Consider the following 19,399-nt stretch of genomic DNA (forward strand, 5'->3'; position numbering starts at 1 on the left):
ACAAATTAAAACTCTTAATCCCATCGCTTGGGAAGACATCCAGCTAAGTTACTCAAACATTTTCTATCTCCATTTCTGCAACTACAGACTAAGAATAACAATGGCACTTCCTTATTGGGTTGTTGTAAGAATTAAATGAAACAGTGCATATTAGGGATTAGAGAAAGGCTTGGCACCACAGTTTATTTCTAAATGTGCCCCGCAGGAGGAATTAGCTTAACCCTGTACTTAAGTATATACATACTTCTATACATACATAACTTATACATTATATATACATAAATAAAACACCATATATAAAATAGATATATTTTAAAATTTATTATTTTTTCTCTTTTTGTGTACAAAACACTTAAGAAAAAATGGGCTTCACCACAGTCTGACAATTACTTGTCCATTACTTAAGTGATTGGTGACAGTTGCCCTTAATATTAATATTGTCACTGTTCTTGCTGAGGGCTCAGAATATGGTGGCATGTTGACCCCTTCACTGTGCCATTGGACTGCTGGCCACTGAGGAGCCCTGTGGGAAGTGAGGTAGCCTCAGCTCTCCCCATCCTACCCCTCTTTGGAAGGCTGGTGCTGGACACATTTTTGGTCCTCTTGCTACAGTTCTCCACCAGAGCATTGCCAGAAAGTTCAGGGAAGGGAGGGAGAAGAGGAGAGAGAGAAAGGCTGTGTCATGGGCAGCAGCAGCCATCCATCCTGTCTGAGCAGATGGCACTGGAGGAGAACAGCGCTGGCTCCTCTCGTGCTGATCGGCAGCCAAGATCCTGCTCAGGGAGGCAGCCCCAAGGTGCAGGGGGCATCTGCTCCACACGCTGGGCCTTCTGTGACAGAGAGGAATGGCTTTTTGTGATGTTTTAAAAGTGAAATTTCTCCCTGTTCTCTGAGTGGGGCTGGTCATTGGGCTGTGATCAGATTACAGGGAGGCTATTCTGTGGTTTTTGCAGGGGAAAATCTAGGGAGCCCAGGAGATTTGAAGTGTAATCCTATTCCTTAGGGCTGCCAGGGCCTGGTATAGTGGATACCGCGGCCAATTTGCAGACTGTGTTCCTGAAAAAGATGGTTAAATACTCTGGGTCTGAAATTCAAAACTTCTACATTTTGGCAAACCATTCAGATTACTTGCCTTTTCCCTATTTGTTTCTTTGCCCAACTTCTGCTGCCTCTATCCCAATCTGCCTTTCTTTCCCCTGTTGATTACGTAAGGCAGTGTGTGGTGCTAAGCCAGATGTTCATGGTGTGTTTATAAGTGCTTGTGTTCTGATTCTGGGCCAAGAAAATACTCCTGACATAGGACATCTACAATTTGTTCATTTAGGAAACTCCAATATCTTTTCATGATTTGGTCTCAAAATGAGATTACTGCACTATTTTATTCTTTGAATGAATAATTGACCTGCTAGTGGGATGAAGAAGCTTGGGATAAAGAATCTGCTCAATATCCTTGGTGCTTGGATATTGGATCACCTTCCTTCTCAGTCAAGCCAGCTCCTCCCCTGCTCACAATCATGGCTGTTGTCCATGCATCTTTGCACCTTGGCAATTATAGGAACATACTCACTGCCAGCACATTTTTGGACCCAGAATACAAAATTAAAGTAAGTGAATGTAAATATCCAGTCTGACTAAAGAGAAAAGACACCTAATGAAGCACTGGTCCTTAACTCCTCTAGGCAGGTGGTTCAGGCCTGAGTTCTGGTCCTGACTACTCAGGACACCCAGATGGGTATAATGATCAGTGCTTTGACCACCCATGAAAGCCAGGACTCTGCTTAGCCTTTAATGTCCCTCTATTCACCGCAGGTGGAACCCCAGTGGATAAAAAACAGCTGGTGTAGTTTGATGCATACAGGGGGCCAGTCTTCTGCCTTCACATGAGACCTCAAGGCCAGGTTTAGGAAATTGAAATTCACACTAAGGCCCTTCTACCCAGCTCTCTCATGAAGATGTGTAAACTTGAGGCTGTGATTTAGTAAAGCCCGGGGTGTGAGCAGTGAGTTGGAAGCAGAGTTGTGCTCCAAGTCTTCTCCCATCCTAGTCTGGTGACCATTCCTCACTTCATATCTGCTCTTTGCCTCATTATAAAGCCATTTTGATGTTAAAAAGCATTTTTCTTTGAAAAGGTGCCGATGTTGAAAGATGACTCACAACACAAATTCTTAAGATTAGTTATAAAGAGTTGCACATTAAATCTTTACATAAATTTGGGCTCAGAGGATAAAAAATAATTTTTTCCCTTATTTTTTAACCAATTTTGAAATGGGGGGATAAATGATTACACACATCAAAGATCTGGACAATGTTTGAATGTCCTAGGGGGATAATCAATTACACAGCAGGTTTAAATAGCTTTCAGAATAATTTTCAAGTTATTAAAAATTAAACACCAAGAATCATTTTTCCCACCATGAGCTACAGTGGAGCAAAATGGTAATGGGGAGGTATGGGGCCTGTGGTCAGTGTCTTGATCTCATGGAGATCTTAGTCTCATTATGAACAAAAGTGAATAATCAAAAGTCTCGATGGTTTCAAATATCCTAAATTGTTTTGTAAGATGTACTTATACCTTTGTCGCTTTCTTTAGAAAAAGCTTACAAGTCTCTGTTGATTTGTGGTTTATTAGGAAACTCTTAGGATAGATCTTTTCTGTCACAGGCAGCCGGAAGAGACAGCTTGAAGAAAGGCAGCTGTGTTTTTGGTGTTCTTGCCTAGTATAACTCTCACGTGGGGCAACTCCATGTTAGTTTGAAAATGGCAAGTTGCTTCCCCTAACACTAAACTTCCTGTTCTGTTAGAGAATACTTTGGAGTCTTAATCACCAATCTTGACTCCTGTGCATTTTGTGGGTGTTTAAGAATGTCAGATAGCTTTTTAGGAAGAGCAAGCACCTACTTGTAGGGACGGATCCTCTCTTGTTTAGAGGTCAGGCTTGATACCCAAACGCAATGAGTGGTAATGATCTTTCTAAATCAGTTTGAGTCGACTGAAGCAGTCCTTGTGAGAATCACTGCCCAGTATGTGCTGACTGTCCATTTGTGTAGTCTACTCAGGTAATAGGATGCTTTGCTTAATTCAGTAACCTGTTTTCCTCAGTTACTCCAGACTTGTTCAAGAATTAGACTACAATGTAACATTTAAAGAAAATATTGCAGGTAATGTTTGATTCTTAGAAGGCTTTTTGGAGCCTTAATTGTCTTAAGTCATGACTAGCCCACAGGTCTATGGAACCATACAGTGGATATGGCAAGGGGTGTGCTAAGAAGAAATTTCACTTAGTAATTTGAGGGCCCTATGAATGGGTGGAGAGTTTAGAGATTTCAAGTAGAGTGGCTCTTATTGATTGTTAAAATAAGGTAGTCTCTGGCCTCAGGGGTTTGTGATCAACCATATACAACAAGAGTGACATGTCAGGTATAGGTACAAGGCCTCCCAGGTGGTTGTACAGAGGTGACCTGTTGGGAGCACTTGACTGATAGGTTTGTGGGGATTGCAGCCAGTTCTGTCCTGGCCACTGAGCTGTGTTGCTTGGCACAGAGTCAAGTCTACCTGGAAGAACAGCATCTTCTGGACACCGGCGAGGACACAGCAGACCTGTCCAGCAGGATGCCCTAGGCCTTCTCTGCCCTAGGGGAATCATCAGGGAAAGCTTCTTAGATGTTTTTCAGTCTTGGCCTTAGAGAACAAGTGACACTGTGCAATAGGAAATGGGAGACTGAGTGGATGTGGGTGAGTGGGAGGATGCATGCCCGTGAGGGGCTGGTGCATGTGCTACTTGAAGGGTGGTTCTTCGGTCAACTTTTTTTGCCAGCTCTTTAAAAGTCCAACTCCAGGCCTGAAAGCTTTCCTGAGGCCTGAGGTCAGATCATGTTCCTGCTCGGAGCACACTTGCATCTAGCCCTGCCTCTCTTCTTCTCTTGTCTTTCCTGAGTCTGTAGCAGGCTCGACTGTGTGTTTGGTACAGACTGGGTCAAAGGTTGTCCATAAAGGAACTGATGGGAGATGAGGTTTGAGAATAGTTCTGGGCTGATCCCAAGAGAGTCTGAATGCCATGCCTAGGAAGGAGTATGTCCTTCTGTAGGCCATGGAACCCATTGGTGTTCAGGGGAAAGAAGTGATTTTTGTGCCAACTTGTGTTTTGGGAAGGTCCCTGTTGGAGATTTGTGGACAGGGACTAGGGGAAGGAGAAGCTCTTGAAGGGAGTAGAGTAGGCTGACTAGGAGGTGCAGGATTGCAGGGTACTTAGTTTGCCAGGACACAGCTGCCAGGAGCATGTGCTGTAAGTTTCTTATTTATTAAGCCAGAAATCAGCACCAAGTGGAAGTGAGGTGGTTACCCAGAGGAGGATGGAGATTTCCCCACAGGGCACATTACCACCAGTAATATCAGTTCACACAGAAGCTCACTGCTCACTGCACCCTGTCTATTCCATACAGGTGTTTGCTTTTCAGTCTCCTAGAAGGCACTCGCACCTTGGGAGTGCTTCTGTCCAGGGACGCACTCATACCCCTGGGGATGCAGAGTAAATTAAAAAAATGCTCTGCCAACCTGCTTGACTTCAAGTTCAGCTCTACAGTTACAGAGTAACTTTGGGCAAGCTACTTAACCTCTGTGTGCTTCAGTTTCTTCCTCTATGAGGTGGGGAATGAGTAACATTGACCTGACCCATACTTGTGAGGATTAAATGACTTCATGTATATAAACTGCCTAAAACAACTGTTGGCACATAGGAGAAATTCTTATTATCTCTATGCCCTTGAATGGAATTTGCAAAGCAGCATCGTTCCAAGTCCTGGATACATATGAATAATGTACAACTATTGAGACAACCCTAGGTGGTATTATTCCATATAGACAAGGAAACTGAGGAAAAATCTTCATGGAGGCAAAAAATATACAATATGACCCAAATCTTTAACTTTTATGTGGCAGTTCTGGGGTCTGTGTCTGGCTCTAAAATATATGGGTTTTGTTTGTTTGTTTGATACCAGGGATTGAACTCAGGGACTCTTTACCACAGAGCTATACCCTTAGCCTTTTTATTTTTTTTTATTTTGAGACAAGGTCTCACAAAATTGCTGAAGGCCTTGCTAAGCTGGTGAGGCTGGCCTCCAACTTGCAATCCTGCCTCAGCCTCCGTGGTCACCAGGATTAAAGGTGTATGCCAGTACAGCAGCCAAAATGTATGTTCTTGGCCACTACTCTAGATTTAGAATTTTCTTCATAATTACCAGTAGTAAGTGTCAGGGAGTGTTTTAAAACTGCCTTTTTTGGTGTGAAGAAAAAGAGACTGGCTTTGAGCAAGGCCAATTAGAGTTGTGGCTCTTGAACAACTGAAATGACTCATTTGGGTAAGTGCCAAAATGCCGTAAATTCAAAAGTTTCTTCTGTAATTTCTACTTCTAAAGGACTTTGACATCTCTGTGTGTGTGTTTTGTACTGGGAATTGAACACAAGGGCACTTTACCACTAAATTACATCCCCAGTTCTTTCTATTTTGTTTTTGAGACAGGGTCCCCAAAGTTGCTGAGAGAATCACCAAGTTGCTTCGACTGACCTCGAACTTGTGAACCTCCTACCTCAGTCTCCTGAGTTGCTGCAATCATAGGCATGCACCCACATGCATAGCTGACATCTTTTTTTACATGTGTGCTGGGGATTGAACTCAGGGGTACTCGACCATTGAGCCACATCCCCAGCCTTATTTTGTATTTTAATTACAGACAGAGTCTCAAAATTGAGTTGCTTAGTGCCTCACTGTTGCTGTTGCTGAGGCTGGCTTTGAACCCACAATCTTCCTGCCTCAGCCTCCAGAGCTGCTGGGATTACATGCGTGCGCTACCATGCCCAGCCTGACATCTATTTTTTAAACCGAGATTTTTAAAAGCATTTTTTCTTACTAGGAGAGATTCATCAGAGTGATATCAAGGGTAAACAGTTTATAGGTTGAAATTTTTCTTTGGAAAAAATTTTTTTACAAGCAGTTTCTTCAGTGGCAAAATTTTATTCTTGCATACTGGGGAATAAAGAACTTGTAGTTTATAATCATAAAGTTGCAGTTCATTGTTGATCAGGCCTTTTGTGTGTGTGTGTGTGTGTGTGTGTGTGTTTTGACATGATCACCCATTTTTGGAGAAGGGTGGTACTGAGGAAACAGTTTTTCTTAATTCCATTCCTTCCATAAAGTCTGATAGAGTAGGGCCACCTTGTGTGAGGGAATTGGGCTTTTTTACAAGGGTCTTTCACTCAGCATGTTCTAGCTTCAACAATGCAAAGAACATGGAGTAATTATCTGTTTCTGGTGACTTAGGCATCTTGGGAATTTTCTGTTTTGTGAACAGTGGTCCAGCTCTGTTGTGTGTATCCAATTTGCCCTCACTTGATCAGAACAAAAAGAGGATATGGGTGTGTATGTGTGTGGTTTAAAGGATAGCAGTTGTGTATCTACCACCCAGCCAAGAAATAAAACATCACCAGTACCTTTGAAACCCCATGTCCTTTCTCCATCTCCCCACCCAGGCCAACCATCTTGCATCTTGTGCTAATTGTTATCTTGCTTTACCATATACTTTGTCACATGTGGGTATCCCTCAACATTAATTTTGTCTATTCTAGAATTTTATATGAGTGGATATATATTTTTGTCTGTTTGTTTGTTTTTGGTATATTGGGGTGCTTAATCACTGAGCAACATTCCCAGCCCTTTTTTAATATTTTATTTAGAGAAAGGGTCTCACTAAGTTGCTTTGGGCCTCATTAAGTTGCTGAGGCTGGCCTCAAACTTATGATCCTTCTGCCTCAGCCTCCTAAGCTGCTGGAATTATAGACTGTGCCATTTCACCTGGCAAATGGGCATATTTTTTAGGCAAAAAAAAAAAGAATTGAATCTTCATTTTTTAAAAAACTGGTTGGGTCAGTAAAGGATAGGGGAATGTTACTATATTTTGACTTTGTTCTGAAAGTAGGTCAGATTGTCAATTTTTGGCACCTGCTAGAGCCATCAAAAACTGATAACAACTTCTGATACTCCCTTTGTGGTTCCCTGACCTTAACAAAATGCGCCATAGCAGGGCATACATAGTTGCTTAGTGTGTGTGTGTGTGTGTGTGTGTGTGTATTTTAAACCTAGGATTGAACCACTGAGCCACATTCCCAGCCCTTTTTAAAACATTTTTTTAAATTTTGAGTCAGGTCTCTCTGAGTTGCTTAGGGTCTTGCTAAGTTGCTGAGGCTGGCTTTGAACTTGCTATCCTCCTACCTCATCCTCCTGAGTTGCTGGGATTGTGCCACAGCACCCCCAGCTCAGCAGATTTTTTTTTAAATGAATGACTCAATTGTAATAGTAAGGCCAATGAATTTCGTTTGTCATGATGGCATCCTTGTAATTGTTTTTGATATCTCTTTGCAGTGGTACTGAAAATGAAGTACTAGCTGGGGAAGATATATTCCAATGTAACGTTTTAATTTAACTCAGACATTAATAGTTGTAGTGTTTGTAAATGGATCTAGTTGTTCTGTTATGAGTAGCTACCTACCTTAGTGGTAACTCCCCAGTTAACCTGGTCCTCTGGGGAGTTGAATAGAATTGGAAGGAATGGTCGGTCTTTATATGCATATTGCATATCTGCTTTTATCAGACCCTCTTCACCCTGCATCAGAGACAGCAATGCACAGAGCAGACACGATCCCTACTGTATGATGGGAGACTGACATGAAAAATAAAATGCAGTGCTTCAGATGGAGGACAAGATGCTTTAGGGCTTGCTCAAGGGAACCTGAAGAGGAAGGAATGGCTCTGGCCCTGGAGAGTGGAGGGTGGAGGCCTGTGGCAAGAGGAAATAGCCCTGCGATGTACTCAGGGACAGGTCTTGGAAGCCACTGCATGGACTGTGGAATGCTTTTAAAGCAGGAGTGTGATGCAATCAGATGTACAAGTGAGACTACTCTGACTGCAGGGTAGAAACAGGTCTTGAGTTGTGGGGGAAGGGGAAGGGGAAAGGAAGGTTATGTTAAAAGGAAGCCACTGAATACTAAATCTTTTGAAGCTTAGCCTGAAGTGGGAAAACGGCTTGCGACATATAAAATGGGCAGAATGACATTTAGGATTCCAACAGCCTGATTAGGAGCCCTGTTTTTGAAACAAATTGAACTCGTGTGTGCTTAATCCTCAGGTCTATTTGGCTCCTTGGTGAGCTTCTTGAGGATGCTCTCATTTGCACCTGCAGTGCCTTGCATGGTGCCTGGCACACAGTGCTTGTACAGAACTGTTTGGACATGTGATGTGTTCGGAGGAGTTTTGCCTGTGGTTTTGAGTGGCAGCAACTTGGGAGGGAGACAGTGGTCTGGAGTGACATGGGAGCTTCCAGGGGGTGCTGGCAAGATGATAGCTGATTCTGGCTTGTGATATTCCTTGGTTTTTATGCCACAAAACACTCATCACTGTTGTCTTTGTGCTGGTAATTTCTGGGTTAGTTATTGAAAAGTATAAAGGGAGAGATAAATATTCAAACAAAATTTAAAAACCTCGCTTAAATGTTAATAGCATTTGATCCCAAGAGGCTTCCATTCTAGTTAATGTATTTTGCCTGATTACTATGGACTTGTTTGAGGTTTTGATCCCTACCTTTAGTAAAACAAATCTTTGAGTGATTAGGGTCAAGACACTGAGGGAGCCTGGGTGGCCTTCTGTAACTGTGGACTGATATTGTAGGGACGTAGTGCTTCAGTGGTCATACCTTCATTTAGTTTGTGACTAATAATAACCTATTTCTGTATCATAAGGTATTTACATGAAACTTGACTGGCAATATAGAGCCTCTCTGCAACTTAATTGTGATAAGTACTGGTTATTTTTTCTACCTAACACAGTAAAATTCCATCAAATTTTGCTATTGAGATTTTGGTGGGTTGGCAGTTCCAGTGTTTAGGCTCGAAGCTTTGGGACAGACCTTATACTACATTGGTATAGGGCCTGATAACTTAACAGGTAGCACCTGAATGAGTATTTAGGAGGATTCAGAGAGTATTTAAACCATAAAACTGGGCTGGGGATGTGGCTCAAGTGGTAGCGCGCTTGCGTGGCATGCGTTCGGCCCGGGTTCGATCCTCAGCACCACATACAAACAAAGATGTTGTGTCCGCTGAAAAGTAAATATTGAAATTCTCTCTCTCTCTCTAAAAAAAAAAAAAAAAAAAAAAAAAAAACTAACCATACCAAAAAAAAACCAAAAAACAAACTAACCATACCCCATATTCTCTAGTTGTGTAGTTCACCATATATGAACAGTGGACCCCCATTTCATGACGGTAACCAGCCTTGAATTTTGGATCCTTCTGTATTTCTGTTTGGAAGTTATTTGGTGTCTATTTGGTCCTCTGTGGAGTTCAATGGAATTGGAAGGAATGGCCTACAGCCATGAATTTCATGCCACCTAAGTGTGTGCGTGCGGGTACATGATAATTCTTATGCTTTTCCTAAAGAAATGACACCTACTTATTGGCTCTTTCAGTTATTTAGAAAGAGGTGTTTTCTTTTTAACCAGTCTTAGGAGAATTTTAATAAGTGTGCATCCAGGATCCTACCCTTCAACAGGTGACAGTATTTTATTTTTAATTTAATTTAATTTTTTTTTTTTTTTTTTGCTACCGGAGATTGGATCCAAGTGCACTTAACCACTGAGCCATATCCCCAGCCATTTTTTATTTTTTATTTTGAGACAGGGTCCCACTAGGTTGCCCACAGCCTGGCTAAGCTGCTGAGGCTGGCTTTGAATTTGCGATCCTCCTGCCTCAGCCTCCCAAGCCACCGGGATTACAGGCATGTGCCACCATGCCTGGCGACAGTGTTTTATTGTACCCTGTTACAGACACAGCGATTTATTATAGCCTGTTAAAATCACAGTGTATAACTTTAACATGAAGAAATTGAAGCTAATAAAATAATCTTGGAGGTATGAATTCTGGAGAGATACCCACTTGATGGACTATGTTATCTTAAAATTTTAGTCTTGTTCTTATTAAATGTACAGTTTTATAGGTAGTCTCAAATGTTGAAAATTTGTGTATTACCTGATCCAGTTAAAAATTTAAAATCCAGTTAAATATTGAAAATTTATTTTTCAAGGAGATTATATCTATTTGTATATTTGGTAGTGGTTATATAGAAGAGGTTATTAAGGTACATTGCTACAAAATTTATATTGTAAAGTGGATGGAACATTGATTTTTCTAATATATTTAATATTGGATGAAACTACACGCATGAATATGTATACACACACACACATACACACACACACACACATATTGCTGGCTTAAAATCTGATAGTCTTTCCCTTTCTGAAGAAAGTGTTTCTAGGTGTGTCTTTAATCATTAGTTTTCTGGGTTTTTTTTTTTGGCGGGTGGAGGGGGAGTAGTGGTGCTGGTATTGAACCCAGGGGAACTTTACAACTGAGCTAACTGCCTTAGAGTCCTTCAGAGTCCACATTCGGTGTCCCACCTTGTCTAGCCCCATCTCTTACTGGTGTGCTTTTCAATTGTCACTGCTTGAAGTTCCAGGGACTCATGGCATTCCCTTTTCCTCCTTTGTTTTACTTGACTTGCTCAATCTCTCTTTGTGTTTTGAAATGCTGAAGAATTAAGACAGGGCTGCTGGCAGGAGTTGTATGTAACTCAGTGATACAGCCCTTGCCTAGTATGCGTGAGGCTCTGGGTTTGATCCCCAGCACTGGGAACGAGGGGGGAAAAAAACAACTAAGAGGCCAAAAAACCCACCTAATCATCCACCTGTCAGCTAGTCGCTCATTCACTTTGCTTGGTTCATATCTCCTCTGAAAAGGTTGCTATCTGGCAAAGTTGGACCATATTTGATCTTTGGATAATGGCTCTTTAATAACTGTCCAGGAAGATCAGATTGATTTTTGTCAGGATAAAAAATAATAATCTTCAGGGTTGTTCATTTATTCATTCATGCATCAAATTTTTATGGACATCCAAAACTTGCCAGGGTGGATTCTAAGCACAGAGGACATGGCATTGAACAAAATACTTCATTCTTTCCTCATTGAGCTGTTCTAGTTGATCAAGGCAGAAAGTGAAGTAACAAATAAACCAATATAGTCAATGTAAGATCTGGAGTTCCAGAAAACAGTGTAAAGTGCACCTTAGTCGCTCACCTCAGATGTGTGTTCCCCTTGAACTTGAGTGGATGGGACTAAGAACAGGACTGGCCTGACCATTGCAGTGTAGGACAGCACAAAACTTTGTCAGTTATTCTCTGTGCCCTCTGTGCTAGTGATTGTTTAGCCTTGGAATGTGAATATCACACAGGTATTGTATTCACATTAAAGCCTGTACCTGGACATTCACTGGAGCATTATTCATTATAGCCAAAAAGTAGAAGGGCTCAGAGTGTAGCTTAGTGGTAGCATTTTTACCCCACATCATGAGGCCCTTCATTTGATCCCAAGTACCATTAAGGAAAAAACAGTAAAAACAACCCAATGTGCATTAGAATCCTTTACTGAATATATTTCAGAGCTTAACTTGGGAGTAGTAAAGGCTCTACCAAAATTAAATCACCTTGACCCTACTTTTACCAAAAAGGGTCAAGGTGATAAAAGGTAATATATATGATATAATTCTGCTTTGTGTTGTTGTAAGAACTTAATTAGCCTGTGAGAATGTGATTCTTAAATGTTCATGATCAGTTCCCTGGAGGACTTAATTTTTGTTAAAAAAAAAAAAAAACATTCAGTTCTGAGAAATACGTAGATTTCAACTGATAATTTGCCCTGCCAAAGTCAAGCCACAGTTTCTACATATACGGAATTGTTATTTTAAATTAAGATAGAAGGGGGCTGGAGATGTGGCTCAAGCGGTAGTGTGCTCGCCTGGCGTGCGTGCGGCCAGGGTTCGATCCTCAGCACCACATACAAAGATGTTGTGTCCGCCATAAACTTAAAAAAAAAAAAAATATTAAAATTCATTCTCTCTCTCTCTCTTTAAAAACAAACAAACTGGTATTTAGCCTATAACACCACAATCACAAAAGGCTCTTTAAAAAAAAAAAAGATAGAAGCAGTTTCTCCTCTGAAAGTGGTTTTTTAAAGGTTCACATCCATTTATGAGCTTGGCATCCCACTAATGCTGAGTTGCTTTTACAACTGTGTCATCAATGTGCCATTGAGGCTCATGGAAGGAAATAAACTTATTGAGGCTCATGGAAGGAAATAAACTTGTTTGTGTTACACATCGTGCAGCATCTTTTTGAGGGCCAGTGGAAATTTTTCCCTTTGGTCTTTCTAAGAATGGTTATGCTTCTCAGCATCTTTCAGTCTTCGTATACCATGTGGTTGATCATCTGTCTTTGTTACCATAAACTGTTGGGAGGCCTGAGGTCCAGTGTGTGTCTCACCTCTGGGAAGTCTCGGACATCTTTTAAACCTTCTTGTACCACCCTCTCTCTTCACTCCAACTTTGTTTTCTACTCTTTTTTTTTTATCTTGGCCAATTCATATTTTTTCTTCTTCTCCTTTTTCTGGCTGTGCCTATTTCTAAGAGTTGCTTTTTCTAATTTGTTAGAAGACAAATGGGTTAAATTAAGCAACAATACTGCCATTATTGAAGCCAAGATTTAAAAAAAAAAAAAAAACTATAGCAATTACCTTCAACTTTCCCTCCATATCAGGGTGGGTGAGAGAGAAGGTGAAATTGTCAGAATTCAAAAGCTCTTTCTTCCTCTAGAAGCCTTCTTAGTGTCTCTTTAACTATCTTTTAACAGAAGTTGGCGAAATGGCAAGGCAGTACCTGGAGAAAGGTCTTTTGGTTCCAGATCACGTGATCACACGCCTAATGGTGTCAGAGCTGGAGCTCAGGAGCGGCCAACACTGGCTACTGGATGGTGAGTGGGCTGTGGGGTGAGCTGGATTTCCTGGTTGTGGTTTCCTTACATTGGAAAGTGCTATTCTTCCCTCTAAACTCTCTTGTCATGTATTCAGTGTTAGGATTTGGCAGCATAGAAACTCACCGTGGTGAATCCTCTTAATTCTCCGTTTCCAGACCACCGTCATGAGAGCCCTGACTTGAAGTAACCTTTCATGGGATTGTTGGTATTGTTCCAGTTTCCATGGTGCCCTGTTTCCATGACTCAGTCACCTTAAGTATACCTCATCTTAAATTCGAGGTTCTTTCATTTACCAGGGACTACACAAATCACAACCATGAGTCACTAGTTTTCACCTGGTGGATTAACAGAACATCTGCAAACCTTTTACTGTTGAGCTGTCACATGGACAGCCTTTGGGGAGTAGTTTAGCGATGTGTATACTTTTCCATCTGGCACTTCTATTCTGTATTTCTTCCTAAAGAGGAATCTTCAAGCTTGTTTATTTCAGCATGATTGGTAAATAGTAACAAACTGTCCCTGCTCTTAAGGGGCTTATATCCCAGGAGGGGAGTCAGTTGTATAAAGAAGTACAAAGAATTAGTTCCTAAGCAAATCATATGGATGAGTTACTAGATGTCCTTAGGTAGCTGAATGAGTTGGGAAAGCAGATTTATTTTTTTTTTTTATTTTTATTTTTTTGCAGAGAGTCAATGTGTACAATTTAAGAGGGGCATGACTATGCTTAGTATTCTCCTAAACCTACCAGCAGAATAAGTCAGGAGGCTAACCTTTGATTCTGTACAAAAAGGGTGAGACTGGGAATTTCTCATCATAGTGATTACTGAAGAGTTATTAAATAGGGGGTACAACATTATCAGATCAGATCTCTCTCCTGTCATGCAGTGCAGGAGAGATGGAGTGCTGGGGCAGGAGGGAGAGTGGCAACTAGAAGCCAGAGAAGACATCCTTATAATCACTGGACTAATGGATATTCTAGGCCTGAATTTAAGCAATGGCAGTAGGATGGAAAGGAAGCACCACATGGGTGAATAGACTGAGGAGGGAGGATGGACAGGAGTCATGGGTGGTATAGTGTGCTATGACTCTGGGACGTTCTCCATTGTCATCCAAGGCTTTTTGAGGCTTTTGGCTATCATCATAAAAGTCATTTATGTAGATTCTGTGCCTTTAACTCACTAAGGCAAGCTCCCCAGTACTTTCTGGGTGAGCATTTGGCACAGCTGATGAATTCTATCTTTGCCATCACCTCACGGTCATTTCCATAGTTTCAATTCTTTGTTCGGCTTTTCGTCTTGTAACTGAACTTGTGTGGTTTTAGTGAATTTAAAGATCTAAGTTAAGAGAGGATCACCTATGATCACCTTTCCTTTGGAGATGATCATAGCGCATGGGACCTCGTATCAATCTGCGCAATTTGAATCCCAGCTCTGCCTCTTCCTGGTTGTGTTTGACCTTGGGCAGGTCACCTCACCTCTGTACATCAGATTCCTCATGGAAAATGGATGAGGAGGAAAGACTTTTCATAAGGATCAAGTGAGTGAATATATGTTAAGTGCTTAGAAGAGTACTTGCCATGCAGTTCGTGCCTTGAAATTTTCTTCATTTTTATCATTTGTGCTGGCTGGTGTGCAGGTCCAGAATTTTGGTGGGGGATTTCGGGGTGGGGGGTGTGACTACTTGAAGTATTAATCTCAAAAACAGTTCTAAAAATATTTAGCTGTTCAGAGTCAAAGTCAAGTTACAGCCATGGAATGTGCTTGCTTTTGCCATCATCGTGCCTCTCGGGGTGAATAACTGAAGTTCTTTTACATCGCAGTCCTGTTTTTAGTAGAGTGCGTCAGTCTCCCAACTGATTTAGTTTGCATCTTTCTCCTTGAAAACCCATCTGGTCACTTTCAGTTGTGATTTTTCTTTAAAGCTCTGGAAGCCATCCATTTGGCCAAGGGAGGAGTGTGAAGAATGGCTGGTTCCTGTGTTCAGCTTGAAACTCCTTCTGTTACAGGGCATGTGCTCGTGCGCCGCGGAGGACGTGCCTGTTGAGTGTGCTAAAGGTGATTGAATGTGGAAAGGTCAAGGAAGGAATTCTGGGTGGTGGGTGACTCATCATCTGGTCCATATGGCTGGAGAGGCATTGTGCTAACGGTGGGTGGGAGGAGGAGAGTGGAAGCAGGCCAAGGGAACACCGCGCCTGGGAGGTGGGGGGTGCTCCGGGTTTGGACAGCTCTGGCCTTGCTAAAAAGCTCAGCACTGCCATGTCTTCACAGTAGTTGGAGAAGAAATACTCTATTGTTTTGTGTATGGGGGAGAGGTGAAGGAGCAGGAGAAGGAGGAGGAGGATTTTTCCCCTTGAGGATTGTAATATACAAATGACCCTTGCAATTTTGTTATAAGATCCTTTTTTTCCTCTTCTATGAATAAGGTGTTTACTTCTGACCAGGTGCTCCCAAGGCAAAATGATAACTAGGGAACCATCAGGTATTTAAAACTAAATACTGGGCGGGAGTTATAGCTCAGTGGTAGAACCCTTACCCAGCATGCGTGAGGCCCTGAGTTCATCCCTTAGCACCACACAAAAGTAACATGAAGTGAAACACGTGTGAATGTGGAAAGGTTTTCACTTATTTTAAAAAGTGCCATCAGTGAGCTCAGTGGCTCATGTCTGTAATACTAGCAAGTTAGGAGGCAGAGGCAGGAGGATTTTAAGCTCAAGGCTAGCCTCAGCAATGTAATAAGGCCCCAGGCAATTTGGTAAGACTCTTTCAAAAATAAATAATAGAAAAGGCTGGAGGTGTAGCACAGTAGTAAAACACCTGGGTTCAATTGCTGTGGGGAAAAAAAAAAGTGGGGACATTGAGGTCAGGTCAGTGGGGAAATATATATTAAAGGTCTTCATTTCTTAACTTGACTGTCAATCAGTGCATTTAAAGAGGAACTTTCAGGTTCTCCCATTTAGCCCTAATTTTTTAGGTGAAGGCATCAAAATATTTTAAACTTGGTATATTAGTACATTTTCATTGCTGTGACAAAATACCTAAGCTGTGTAACTTATAAAAAGAAAAGGTTTAGTTAGGTTGAAGTTTTGAAGGTCCAAGAGCATGGTACTGGCCACCATGGTTACATCATCATATCATGGCAGGAGCACATGTGAGAGGGAGATCCCATTGTGAGACTGGAAGCCAGAGAGTGGGGTCAGTCTTATTTTTTTATCCTTCACAAGTCACTCTCATGGGAATCAACTGGAGTCTGAAGAGAACACATTAATCTCTTCTAAGGGCAGCATTCCCAACCACCTGATTAATCTCTTCTAAAGGCAGCATTCCCAACCACTTTCCACTAGGTTTCACCTTTAGAAGGTGCCATCCCCTCCCACATTGCCACATTGGGGAAGCAAGCTTAAATCCGTGAACCTCTGGGGGACACAAATAACCATATCCGGATCATAGCATTTGGTTTCATGGAGAGCAGCTTTAAAATTGGGAAATTAAAGTGGAATATAAGTCTTTAATTGGAGATAAAGATAACTTCAGAATGATAGTCATCATTTGGTCTGTAGTTGTATTTGGACTATGTTCTATTTTTTTTCTTCTTTTGTCTGACCAGTATTGAACACTAACTGATGCTTTCTGAAGGAAATTAAAATTTCTTTTTATTTTAATGCAGAAGCTAACACTGCTTAAATATGTGCGGTGATGTGGGTTTGTTTTTTTTTTTTTTCCCTTACCATCTGAGAGTTAAAGATCTTATCAGATATTCCAGGGTATGTGCTCACTTAGAGCTCTTTGTCTCCTGGAAGGAGGTCTCTGTCCAGAATGTAAACTACAGATGAGGAGCTAGGAGTTTTGCCCTGATCTTGCAAATGTGTTTTACCATACTAGACTGATGCATAACTGCTCTGACCTTATTTCCTCCTATTTTTCTTTGTGAAGCCGACCTCTGGAGAGTGTCATATCCCACTGGGCAGCATATGTCTACTGGAAAAAAAAAAAAAAAGCAAAAAACCCAACAATATATTCTGAATTGCATCTCTTAGGAATGCCAAGGGCAATATTTTTCTGTTGTCCTTGTGGATGCAGGTTATGTTTCAAGAATAAAATGTATAATAGAAGTGTTTGGAAGGTCACTGAAAGGTTCTCTTGGAGTGAAAAGTGAGCCAGGTGTGGTAGTGCATGCCTGTAATCCCAGTGGAAACTGTGTCAGGAGGATTGCAAGTTCAAGGCCACCCTCAGCAATTTAGTGAGGTCCTAAGCAACTGAGCGAGACCCTGTCTCAAAAAGAGCTGGGGATGTGGCTCAGTGATTGAATGCCCTTGGGTTCAATCCCTTGCGTAAAACAAACAGCAACAACAATCAAAAAAAGAAATAGAACTGTGCATGGTGGCACGTTTATAATCCCAATCTATTCAGGAGGCTGAAACAGGAGGATGGCAAGTTTGAGGTCAGCTTTAGCACCTTTGGGAGACCCTGTTGCAAAGTTAAAAATGAGAAAAGAAAATGAGAGGGACTTTGTAGCTCAGTGGTATGCTTAGCATGCTCAAGGCCCTAACTTCTATCCCCAGCACTACAAATATATACATACATACATACATAAATAGAAAATAATCATCCTGCTGTATGTGTGTATGAGGGTCCTAGATATTTTTTTTCCTCTCTCTTCAGTACTAAGAATTGCTACCAACTGAACTGCATTTCTAGTCCTTTTATGTTTTTTATTTTGAGACAGGGTCTTATTTGTTCTTTGGGTACTGGGTGTCTAACCACTTAGCCACATCTCCATCCTTTTTTTATTTTTTATTTTGAGACAGGATCTTGCTAAGTTGTTGACGATGGCTTTGAACTTGTGATCCTCCTGCCTCAGTCTCCCAAGTTGCTGGGAGGACAGGTGGGCGACACCATGCCCGGTTGTCCCAGATATATTTCTAAAGTGAATAAAGCATGGGTCTGACTGGCTTTGCACTGACTGACAGTGAAGGAAAAAGGAGAGATCTGTTGGAAAGGAGTAGAAGCTAAGTTCCTCCAGACACACAGGAAGGGTGGAAGATGTGTATTCAGCCAACCATGGTTAGGTGAAGTGACATCTGTGTTCTGGGAGGTAAATGGAATGATTTTACAAGCAAGGAGTGACATTTTTGGTCAAAATGACCACATGAAAAAAGATGGGTGTGTTTCGATTAGTCTTAGTGCCACATTTCCAAGAACCTCACCCATGCCCCCAAGACAATGTAAATATATATCTGATGATTTTTTCTGCATCCAAAATTGAGCAGAGTGCTTACCTAGTATGTACAAGGGTATTTATTCACTGTTAAAAAGGTTTATATCTAGCTACTGATTCCATTGAAGCTATTATAATTCCCTTATTCATGATTGCAAGTGCTCATGTGAATTTCCATTTTGTGTGTGGTACTGAGAATGAAATCCAGGGGTTCTCTAGTACTGAGCTATATCTCCAGTCCTTTTTATTTTGTATTTTGAGACAGGGACTTGCTACGTTTCCGAGGCTGTCCTTGAATTTGTAATCCTCCTGCTTTAGCCTCCCAAATCACTGGGATTACATGCATATACCACTATTCCCAACATGTGTGAATTTCTCTTGGTGCTAAGTACTCATAATTCTTTGCACAACAAAATATTGTTTAGGCACCAACTCAGTGCAATGAAGTGTCTGGACACCACAGTGGAACAATAAAGATAGTGAACAGGGCATGGTTCCCTGGAGTTCAGTATCTAGTGGTGATTCAGCCTTTGTCCTGCCTTAGGCAGTAAGGGATATCTTTAATTTTTTTAAAATTTAAATCCAAACCATAGAAACTCATATTTTATCCTGTGACTTTTTCTGTGGCCAGCACCCTTGATGGCAGGATGAGCTCAGAGTAGCTGACTGAAAAACATGGTAAAGTCTTGGATCTCTTCTTTCTCATTTGGTATGGTTTTTCTCCTGAGATCCTGCCCTCCATGTCCACTTCTAGAGGCTTTCCTCTGATTGAGCTGTCTATATACGCTCTTTTTTTTTTTTTTAATATTTATTTTTTAGTTATCGGCAGATACAACATCTTTGTTTTGTATGTGGTGCTGAGGATCGAACCCGGGCCGCACGCATGCCAGGCAAGCACGCTACCGCTTGAGCCACATCCCCAGCCCCTATATACGCTCTTACTATAGTATTGGACAATGGTGACTTGGTTTATTTTGTGTGTTTTCAGAGAATTAACCAGATTTTAATCTTAAAAGGCATTAAGAGACCAGTCTCAGTGGTACATGCCTGTCATCTGAGCAATGTAGTGAGGTTCTAAGCAATTTAGGGAGACCCTGTCTCAAAATAAAAAATATAAAGAGTAGGGGATATAGCTCAGTGGTAAAGCATCCTGGCAATTCCCAATAAACCACACCCCCACCACCACCACCAACAACAAAAAGCAAAACAAAGCAAGAAAAAGGCATTAAGGACCATATGGAAAACATATTCATGCAGATATTTGAACACACCCTAGA

At 41.4% G+C, this 19,399-nt stretch overlaps 1 protein-coding gene across 7 annotated transcripts in view; it reads left to right on the forward strand.

The window, feature by feature from the left end:
• Positions 1–19,399, forward strand: part of Ak4 (adenylate kinase 4) — a 67,124-nt gene that overhangs the window by 22,025 nt on the left and 25,700 nt on the right. For 6 of the 7 annotated variants that reach the window (XM_071617920.1, XM_027949542.2, XM_071617919.1 and 3 more), the window contains exon 3: positions 12,786–12,905. The exons of the other annotated variant lie outside the window; for it this stretch is intronic. In XM_071617920.1, the coding sequence (XP_071474021.1) occupies positions 12,786–12,905 (120 nt within the window). The remainder of the gene's footprint in view (positions 1–12,785; positions 12,906–19,399) is intronic. 7 annotated transcript variants of the gene reach the window in all.

Source organism: Marmota flaviventris, chromosome 10, assembly GCF_047511675.1.
Source record: "Marmota flaviventris isolate mMarFla1 chromosome 10, mMarFla1.hap1, whole genome shotgun sequence".
Classification (NCBI taxonomy): Eukaryota; Metazoa; Chordata; class Mammalia; order Rodentia; family Sciuridae; genus Marmota; species Marmota flaviventris.